The 10,935-nt window shown below is 44.5% G+C and overlaps 1 protein-coding gene across 1 annotated transcript; it reads right to left on the bottom strand.

Moving 5' to 3' along the window:
* Positions 1 to 307: 307 nt before the first annotated feature.
* Positions 308 to 10,422, bottom strand: LOC134444908 (MAP7 domain-containing protein 3-like). Its single transcript, XM_063194087.1, has 10 exons — positions 10,349 to 10,422; positions 9,594 to 9,686; positions 9,151 to 9,330; positions 8,466 to 8,530; positions 6,654 to 6,711; positions 6,118 to 6,211; positions 1,809 to 1,876; positions 1,138 to 1,492; positions 700 to 892; positions 308 to 518 (listed from the first exon to the last, which is right to left on the bottom strand). The coding sequence occupies exons 1-10, from the start codon at positions 10,358 to 10,360 to the stop codon at positions 308 to 310; spliced, it is 1,329 nt and encodes a 442-aa protein (XP_063050157.1). The 5' UTR covers positions 10,361 to 10,422.
* Positions 10,423 to 10,935: the final 513 nt, after the last annotated feature.

Genomic DNA, 10,935 nt, shown 5'->3' with positions numbered 1-10,935 from the left:
ATGTACTGTATGTGCAGTGGTAGGGTTTCACTCATGTATAAGCAGTGGTAGGATTTCTCTCATGTGTGTGTAAGCTGGTGTCGTCTAAGTCCTTCTGGGTGCTGAAAACTCCTCTCACACTGTTAGCATTGATGGGTCCTCTCTCCTGTGTGAATGAGCTGGTGTTGTTTGAGATGTGTTGCACGCAGAAACCTTTTCCCACACTGTCCAAATTGATGGGGTTTCTGACCGGTGTGAATGAGCTGGTGTTGTCTGAGAGTTGTTGCATGCAGAAACCTTTTCCCGCACTGTCCTCATTCATGGGCTTTCAGTCCAGTGTGAATGAGCTGGTGTTTTCTGAGATGCCCTGATTCTGTAAAACATTTACCACACTGGCCACAACTGTATGGCCTCTCTCCAGAGTGAATACGCTGGTGTACTCTGAGGCTCCCTGCCTGTGTAAACCTTTTCCCACACTGTCCACATTGATGGGCTTTCTGTCCAGTGTGAGTGAGCTGGTGTTGTTTGAGATTACCCATCTGTGTAAAACATTTACCACACTGTTCACAGATGTATGGCCTCTCTCCTGTGTGAGTGAGCTGGTGTGCTTTGAGGTCCCCAGCTTGAGTAAACCTTTTCCCGCACTGTCCACATTGATGGGGTTTCTGTCCGTTGTGTGCAAGTTGGTGTCGTTTAAATGATTTTGGGTGCCGAAAATGCCTCTTACACTGTTTGCATTGATGGGGTTTCTCTTTTGTATGTGTAAGCTGTGGCTTCCCTTGATTGGTTTGCTTGTGTGCTTTTAGAGTTTTCAGGTTACTGAAGCTCTTGTCAACACCAGAACAGAGATGCTTCTCCAATGTGGTCTCTGGGAGGGCAGCTGACAAAACAGGTTGGGATTCTCCTCCTGTTCCTGCACCAAAAACACAACACTATTGGAAATCTTCATATTAGGTATCCCTGCACAGATATATACATACATCCCCTGATTAAAAACTGTACATAAATGATATTAAGATTTTACTCAAGATTCAAACTACAGATGCTTAAATAAAAGGTAATTATGGCTGTATCAATGTGGACATTGCTATCAAAAAAGAATCAAGAAACCTTCCAGGATGTTTCTGTGAGTGAATGAGTGAGTGAGTGAGTTCTTACCAGTTTTTGAGTTTTCTCCATCTGTGTTATTCTTGCGGTCTTGTGTTTTTTGCTGACCTTGTGTTGCACAGCAATCGACCACTTGCACGGATAACCTCCTGCGCTTGACCAAGGACGGTGAATCTGGAGGGAACTGGCTCATTGCAGAACTGACGACTTGAGACAGGTCTGAGCTGACGCCTGGAGCCACGTCTGAGCTGACGACTGGAGCCACGTCTGAGCTGACGACTGGAGCCACGTCTGAGCTGACGACTGGAGCCAGGTCTGAGCTGACGACTGGAGCCACGTCTGAGCTGACTACTGGAGCCACGTCTGAGCTGACGACTGGAGCCAGGTCTGATTTTTCCTCTTCTTCCTAAAGCCCGGCAATGGACGCAGGAGGACAGGACACAGGAGCTGGTCATTTTCAAACAGTTTCAGTAACTGATGTTTTAATAATCTCCTTGTAATCTCAGATCATTTCATTTGCACTATGCCTTTTGTCTTTAATGGAGGACAGAGGAAAATAGAATCAGTGTACCGTATGGTATCAACATGAGTATGTGTATCGAAGAAGTGTTGGGCTAATAGCAGTATCTTTGGATCTAAAAACAACCATTTGTTCAAAAATGTACGCTAAATTATAAAACTGGTCTCATAATAACTTCAGTAAAAAAGAAGAGTCACTCTACCTGTACTGATTCAGCTTTAATGTCTGCAGATGAGGAGGTGATCTGTTCTGGGGCAGAGTCAGTTTCATCTACAGGACAAATCAAAAACAGATTAACAACAATTAAAAGCACAAATGCTCTTGTTTGGCAGAACAGTTCAGTTACGTGCACAGGATTGTATCAAATGTCTATTGGTCAGCCAACATTTGTTTTCCAACTAGCAAAATCAAAGGAGAACAAAAGAAGATGAACTCATATCTCAGTTTCTATTGAACCCAGACCAGGGGCCTCATGTACGAAGCTCACTTACGGACAAAAAAGTTACTTAAGTTGTTTTCCACGGCCACGGTCAGATGTACTAAAACAGACTAGACGTGGAAAACTGCGGATCTCCACGCGAATTTCAAGGCTGCTGTGGAAGTTTCCGTAAGCGTGGAAGTTGCCGTAAGTGGTGCATTGCGTCTTTTTGGCGGCACACAGGGGCATGCAGCACAACTACATGTGTTGTACGCGGTCCGAAATATTGCAGATATGCAGCCAGTTAAACGTGGATTTTAATGTTGAGGCGAGTGATTAAAAAAAAAAAAGATGAAGAAAACCACCTCAACCATATTATTGTTGAGGCAACTAGACTGCCTGTGCAGTCGCCTTCGACTGCTTAAGGTATATCCCCGAAACGCGACGCTTCCAGTCCCCCATCATTCCTACCACTCCCGTCCACCATTTCGTAAACGTATATGATACATACAGACGTGACATGACGTGCATAGGCTTAAAACCAAACGACTATTGTGAAAATGAAGCAAAAAATGGGGCAAATGGTAATACTGTTTTAATGGTTCAGTGGATATACCACATTAGGTACAGTGTAATAACCAGTGTAACAACATTTAATACAATGTAATTTTTTTACTTAGCCTACATCATGTGTTTGTGCTCAAGTGGTATTACATGGTATTGCATATTGTTACACTGGTATTACACTATATTATTACATGGTATTGCATACTGTTACACTCGTTATTACACTGTACCTGATATTGCTTATTGTTACACTGGTATTACACTAGTATTACATGGTATTAAATATTGTTACATTGGTTATTACACTGTACCTAATATGGTAGATTCACTGAAATGGTGAACCATTAAAATAAGGTGTTACCGGGCAAATCAATCCACCCAGTCAGAAGTTATGGGCCAAATGAAAATTCCACCATTTTGAAAGTGTTGTCTTCCAAACTCGAATCAGTTCATGAACCTACCCTAGAGCATTCACACACCAAATCTGGGACAAATCCATCCACCCGGTCAGAAGTTATGGACCAAACAAAAATTCGGCCATCTTGAATTCAGCCATCTTGAAAGTGTTGACCTCCCAACTCGAAGCAGTTCATGAACCTACCCTAGAGCATTCAAACACCAAATCTGGGACAAATCCATCCACCCGGTCAGAAGTTATGGACCAAACAAAAATTCGGCCATCTTGAATTCAGCCATCTTGAAAGTGTTGACCTCCCAACTCGAAGCAGTTCATGAACCTACCCTAGAGCATTCAAACACCAAATCTGGGACAAATCCATCCACCCGGTCAGAAGTTATGGACCAAACAAAAATTCGGCCATCTTGAATTCAGCCATCTTGAAAGTGTTGACCTCCAAATTCGAATCAGTTCATGAACCTGCCCTAGAGCATTCACCCAAAAAATCTGGGACAAATCCAAACATCCGTTCAAAAGTTATCGCGTTAACACGAAAGACCTTACGCGGCGGCGGACGCGGCGGACGCGGCGGACGCGGCGGTGGCGCACGCAAAACCATTACATCCCCGACGCTCCGCGTTTCGGGGATATAATTAAGCGTCTCATGAAACTATCCTGGAATTGAAACGAAATTGGATGCCCATCAACAGAATTATTTGGCAACTATTAAACATTGAATACCGTAAATCCTCCATTATTGGCCGGGGCCTGTATTTACTCAAGTGCATCTTGGACCAGGCCATAATTGGAAGGAGGCCAGAATTAGAGACAGGCCAATATTCCTATTTAAGCAAAACAGACTACCAGTGGAATGAATAAAACCATGTGTCTACCGTATTTTGAACCAGTAAAATACTTGGTTCATTTATTGAAAAAGTAGGCTACAGTTACCATACCAGTTACGGTATTTTGCGAATGACTAGGAGACCATCGTCGGTCCATTTTTTTACTCACGAGGCGTGTCCCTTCCTCCCTTCCTCCTGTTTGTCTTTAATCCCATTCTCGCCTTGAGTTTATGGACACGAGATGCGGCAACAACATTGACATTGACGGTCGTATTCCAATATCTGCGGCTGTTTCACTCCCTATTTTACCCCCAGACTTCGCAAGGCAAACTGTTTCTTGCTGCAGCCAAATGTCGGGGAAATATAGCCCACAATTTCTGTCTCCGGTCCGTGGCCTGAAGCAATCTCTATGTGTGAAGCGCACGTTACTGAAATATGAAGGTTAAGCGAAGTAGCCATATTATTGTCTAATACTGTAGCGTGCCTATTTTTCCTCCACTGGCAACGCATAGTAAAAGTTTAACCGCCAAATGCATTTATGACGAGGGCTCTCACAACTTTGCAACCAAGGCAAAATCTCTTTCTGTATGGTCGCGCTCCCTCTGCCTCTGGCTGTATTCTGGGCTCGTGTTGTTGCTATAGGTTACCCACGCGTCTGCAGGAAAGCTAGAGAGAAGCTGCGAAGCGGTCGCTCAGCTGATATTAACACACTGCTCACATGTAATAACTAGTCTTTGGCGTGTGCACCCACGTTTGTTTTATAGTAGCAAATGAGTCCTTTTTCGGAGTGAGGAACAATGTCTAATGTTAACCAGCTAAATGATTACAGTTGTGGATTTTGAGAACAACGTGAGATATCCGGTAAACGGAAAACAAATCATTGATTCTATTTTTAGACCCGGCCTGTACAAGAGACCGGCCCCAATTTACCTCTGCCGACCGCGAGACCGGCCAATATTAGAATCCCGGCCAGTAATGGAATACAGGCCACAATTAGAGGATTTACGGTAGCCTATTTTCTGGATCTGCTATGCGTCTTCTCGCGTTTGTTGGGAACGTCCTCACCGCAGTGCTTGTCTTTTTCTTTTAATAAGGCTACTGTAAAATTAGTCGATCAATTGACAGGTGCATTTTATAGGCTAACTGAGGTGGCTGCAAGTTATTCATACATGTGGCGTAGCCTATATGTACATGTGTCATATTTCAGAGTTATAACCAACATAAATGTTTATTTCTCGGAAGCCTTGTCGACTGCCTCATCGCAATGTGTTTTGATTTAATACCTTTTAAATATCCATTGTTGGGAAACCTGCATTGTACTGCAGTATAACCTGACAGTTTTTTCTGCGGTCCTCACATTAAGTATTACCAATGCCTGATTTTATACACGCCAAAGTAATTTTGTTAGGCTTTTGCGTGCAGCCTTTTTCCTTTTAAATTGAGTACCTCCGAAACAGCGCCTTCACCTCGCATCATGATTTCCCGCGTTCCCCTTTTCGCGTTCCCTTTCCAGTTCTTTCAACCAATGAATGCACATGAATGGGTCTGTTCATACCAATTAGAATATTCATATAGAATATTTAAGGGAGGAAGCAAGGTGGAGACTTGGGCCCGCTTGTGCTCGTGCATGTGCGCAAGATTTCACGGCGAAAACTGGTTACGCACTTATTGATACATCCGGATATTTTTGTCCGCAAGTAACTTTCAAGATTTTCGCGCCCGCACTTTCTTGGTAGGAAATCCACATACTTCTTTGTACATGAGGCCCCAGACCTCTGGAGTATCCACCACCATGGGCTCTGACTACGACACTAAGGCCACTACGACACTGGTCCTTCCACACCAACTGGCAGTAGTCAGGCGTCAGCGGCGCAGGAGCCGGCTCCGCTCCGTGATGCATTTGGAAAACACAACTCGAGCGGATTTTGGGCGGCAGTGGTCGGCGCTGTACCCTTCGAATAAATGGCAGAGTAGCACGCTAGCTTTGGCTGTGGGGGGATTTTGAACTGGACTGGCAGCGCATGTCGACACTGTCTGTGTGAAGGGCTGAGTAGAACACACTGGCCGAAACTAAGCAGAAAGACCTCAATCGTCTCGCTGCCGTTCCGCCACGCTCTAGTGTGGACCTGACCTCAGGTGACATGAGAGTCTAACACAACCTTAGTGATGATCCAAAAATCACATGTCAGATCTGGACTTGGCAAACTGTTCAGCAAGATGTGCAGTGGTAGACAGTGTGTGTGTGTGTGTGTGTGTGTGTGTGTGTGTGTGGTGTGTGTAATACCAGATTGAGTACACTGGTATCCATCAGCAACAGCTGCGTCATCTTCCTCTTTAATGCAGATGTCTACATTCTGCAGTGGACCGTCCTCCTCTTTCTGCAAAACACATGGGAAATATTACAGTGTGTGAGAGAGAGAGAGAGATAGAGATAGAGAGAGAGAGAGAGAGAGAGAGAGAGTGTGAGTGAGTGAGTGAGTGAGTGAGTGAGTGAGTGAGTGAGTGAGTGAGTGAGTGAGTGAGTGAGAGAGAGAGAAACAAAGAGTGTGAGTGAGTGAGTGAGTGAGTGAGTGAGTGAGTGAGTGAGTGAGTGAGAAACAAAGAGAAAGAGAAAGGGAGCGAGAGAGAGAGAGAAAGGAAGCGAGAGAGAGAGAAAGGAAGCGCGCGAGAGAGAGAGAGAGAGAGAGAGAGAGAGAGAGAGAGAGAGAGAGAGAGAGAGAGAGAGAGAGAGAAAGACAGAGAGCGAGAAAGAGAAAGAGAAAGAGAGAAAGTAAAAGAGAGAGAGTGAGAGAGAGAGAGAGAGCAAGTGGGTCTGCATACCACCACATCGGCCTGGCTCTCTCCTTCCTGCAGTCCTTCAGTCACTTCCTGAATCGTCCTGCAGGAAACACAGATCTCAGAGGTCAAAGTTCAAAAGTTATTTGACAGTTGATGTCAGCGTTCAATGGGGTGCCAAAGTCACACCCTTCTACTTACGGATCATGGGTCACAACTCGCAAAAAAATTAAATGGAAGTAAATTGAGCAAATCAAGCTCAACCCTGATTGTGTGTAAGATGTGTCCTGGGTTTCACATATGGCAGCATTGAATTTTAAACATTTGTGTTGGCGCCGGAAGACCAGGGGCCTCATTTATCATCGGGTCGTAGAATGTCTTCTAAATTTTGTCTTACGAGTGAAATTTAGAATGTACGCAAGTACAGAAAAAACGGGATTCATCAAACGTGCGTTGGCTGCTCCTACGCACACCTCTGGATGATAAATCCCACACATAGAGGTAGAAAATAACACTAGAGAGGACACAGCAATTTGCGACAGCACTGGGAAATGGCAGATGGAGCTTCCTAACTTCCGTAGGTAGTGTAGAAACCTTCAGGCAATGCAAGTCAATGGAGAACACGCCCACCCCTGTCAAAAAATTGACTAAAACTGTGTGAATATGAAGTAACACATTAATCAAACACCAGATTTGAAATGGCAGGCTAAATATCTACTAAAATCACATGAGTCGATAAAATTCATTTAAAAATCAAATAATATCTTTTATGAACATAGTTAGCAACACACTTCAACCATTGTCCTTGTATAGTGTGTTGATGGACATTTTCACATGATTAAGCCATTTTTGACAGAGGTGAGCCTCGTTCTCCGTTAATTTCCATTTCTCTGATCTACCTACAGATAATGGCCGCTACAGATTGCCGTAAAAAGGGGGGCGGGGTCCTCTCTAGTGTTATTTTCTACCTCTATGATCCCACACCTTCCATATCACTGTGCACGTGCGCATTTGGGGTAATTTGCATCCCGAAACGCCTCCAAGTAGCCATACATGGCATTAAAATATATTCAAATGACATGTTAATTCGAAGGCGCCACCCTGTTTGGACACACATGAACACACACGGACACATGCGCCAGTCGAAGCGATAAGCCCATACGACTTTGTTGCTGTCGACCAACGTTAACGGAAGCACGTGAGCGAGAACTTGTTGTCACGATGTGGGTGTTATTAAATACAGCGCATTTAAAGTCGGCCACAAATATGAACGAGACGATGAGCTCGCACCAGTTTGCTCTACTAACACACCACGTGTGAGGAGTGGGGGGACAGGCAGTGAGGAGGAGCTGAAGTGGGGACCCTCTAAATGCGCATGCATGCGTTGACACATGTCGATCGCACCTACTGGTGGGAAGTGCGGAGATAGAAACATTTCCGCGGCAGAAGTGGAGGTGCTTTCGGCAGGAGGAGGACAGTGTTTCAAAATAAGTAAAAGAAGGAGACACACATGGACGAAAACACTGTAAAATAGCACACTGTCATACTCCATCGTCATTCAAAGCAAACTGTATTTTGCACGGTCAATATTATTTGCAATTTCATGTTTCTTCCACTCGCACGCATGGTCTGAGGTGTGCGTAGATTTAGGCACATTTCTACGTTTAAGTACATGTTCATAAATCCCACTCTTTGCTCAGGAATGATCGCACACACGCTTTACGCACAGATCTGTGCCTAAGAGCGCTTGATAAATGAGGCCCCAGGTATTTTTGGCAGGCTTGAAGTATTCAGCATGTGTGTGTGTGTGTGTGTGTGTGTGTGTGTGTGTGTGTGTGTGTGTGTGTGTGTGTGTACCTGCAACTACTCTGGTGGCCCTGCAGCTGCAGATTTGTCAGTTCATTCGTCAGGATTGCAATACTCTGCAGAAAATAAGCAAACACACTCAGTCAATGTACATCCATCAAATCATACATAGTGGGTGCATCCCAATATGTGTCCTTGCCTCCTCCACTTGTGCTTGTCTCCTCGTCCCTCCTCCTGGCCCCTCCTCCGTGGAGAAAACGATAAAGTTTGCCAGCTGTCAGCCTCGCCACAACAACTTTTGAGGGACTGTTTTTCATTCACCATCCCAATTGCAAATGAGAAAAACACTTTACAATTGAGCTTTTGCAAGATATTGAAATATAATGCTGTTGTCAGTGATGTCATCATGACGAGAAGCAAGTGGAGGAGACAAGTGGAGGAGGCAAGGTCACATATTGGGATGCACCCAATGACTGCAGGTAAGATGACACAGTTCCTGTGGTGGGTCAAAGTAGCTAGTACGTTGGTCTTTTCTACCAGCCAAACTGAATTTTCATCAGCATTTGGCTGGTTGGCAGCTGTTAATTTAGAGCCCTGCATATATCCACTAATTCCATACATCTTAAAAAATGGGAAAGGAAAATGTTGCAGTTGCTTTGAAGTAAAATGGACCATTTTTAGTGGGCACGGTGGCAGTTATCATATATCATCATATCATTCAGATTCACACACACACCTGTTTGGCTTGTGTTAAGGAGTCGTCTTTCTCCTCCAGTTGTTTCTGTAGTTCATCCACCTGGAGCTTCAGCTGCCGGTTTGACTCCACCTGCTCTGATTGGCTCCTTCCATTCTCACCTGCCCTCTCTTCCAGACGGTGGATTAACATGTGCAGGGTTGTGTTCCTCTGGACCTCATTCTGATTAAAACACACCCACAGAGAGAGAGAGAGAGAGAGAGAGAGAGAGAGAGAGAGAGAGAGAGAGAGAGAGAGAGAGAGAGAGAGAGAGAGAGAGAGAGAGAGAGAGAGAGAGAGAGAGAGAGAGAGAGAGAGAGAGAGAGAGATGCTTGTTACACAGCACAACCAGTAATAAAATGAAAAGTAAAACCTGTATTTTTTGCAAGATGTGTGGATTTACCTTGCCAGTTATTTAGTTTCTGATGACACACAGGGTTTCCTACCTTCAATGCTTCTGTGATGAATTGGCTGGCCTTCTCAAGGTCACTACAGGCTTGTTTGTGACTGGCATCAACATGGTGGAAAATGGCATTTATCTACAAGCAAATGCATATAGGCAGAGATTGGGGTTGGTGGTCACATTTATTCATTTACTTAAATCTAATATTGCAGGAAAACCATTTCTATACCAATCCAATGTTTCATGCGTCAGGTACATTTGTAGGCCTATAGATGAGGCGGAAAAAATTGCACACAGGGCCCCTGGGCAAGACACTTCTAGGGCCCCCTATACAGCTTGCCAAGCCCACAATAAGTCCCCCACCACCAATACGGGAGGGTCTGGGCCCCGGGGCAGGTGCCCTGCTCGGTCTCCCTATAGCTCTGCCCCTGGTCACAGATGATCCCATATAATTCCTCAATTTATAGTTTTGTGGAGCTGGAAGCCAAAATGTGTAAAATTAATACATAAATAAATAAATAAACAAATAAATAAATAAGCACATGACATGAATGATTTGAATAGTTCAGAATGTGGCCAATTCATAAGCCATGAAAATTAATCATTATTGATGGAGTTATGGAAATCAACTTTTTCATGATACTGGTACTCTAATTGGCGGTCAGGACCTGTAATCGGCTGTCAAAGATGTGACTACAATTGCGGTGTTAATTCTGGGGGTTAATTATTCTTTCTCAGGGAGCCAGCTGACTTCCAGTCACACGACAAGGGGTGGGATAATAATTAATCTCCACTCACCTCATACTCCATTGGTGTATACTTTAAAGTAATGCGTCTTGGGCTGGGACTTCAAGACATCGAGTCAGGGCGCTAAAAAATATGGTTATGGTTGAATACCTTGGAATTAGGCTACCTGAACATAGCATTAGCACAGTAGGCCTACATCGTAGCACCAAATTGCCGTTTCCATTTACTGTTCGGAACACATTTAGCCCGCTATCACAGCACAGTGGACCACCAGATCACACACGGCGGATTTCACCCACCTTTCATCCGAGTATGTTGCAGCTGGGACTGAAGACACGAAGCTGCAAAATGGGTTTATCAAAACGGTAGCCTATCATGAAAGTGAGTATAGCCTAACGTGGGGAAACACAATGTACCGTTTGCAATGGTTTTACCTCCTTTCGCAGGGCCGTGTGTTACACAGGACTTGATGTGAAGTTTCCTCCGTCTGCGAGTTTGCTTCTTCTACGAATGGAATCAATCCACAAGCGCTGATCCGGGATAAGTTTTCCCAGTGTTTAGCGCCTCCTGCTGGAAACTCCAAAGACCGCTCCACTCCAAATGAATAATAATCAGGCCTCTAAATTAATACCTGACAA

This window comes from Engraulis encrasicolus, unplaced genomic scaffold, assembly GCF_034702125.1.
Source record: "Engraulis encrasicolus isolate BLACKSEA-1 unplaced genomic scaffold, IST_EnEncr_1.0 scaffold_83_np1212, whole genome shotgun sequence".
Lineage (NCBI taxonomy): Eukaryota > Metazoa > Chordata > Actinopteri > Clupeiformes > Engraulidae > Engraulis > Engraulis encrasicolus.
Note: the sequence above shows the minus strand (reverse complement) of the source record. Positions and strands in the feature narration are given on the sequence as shown.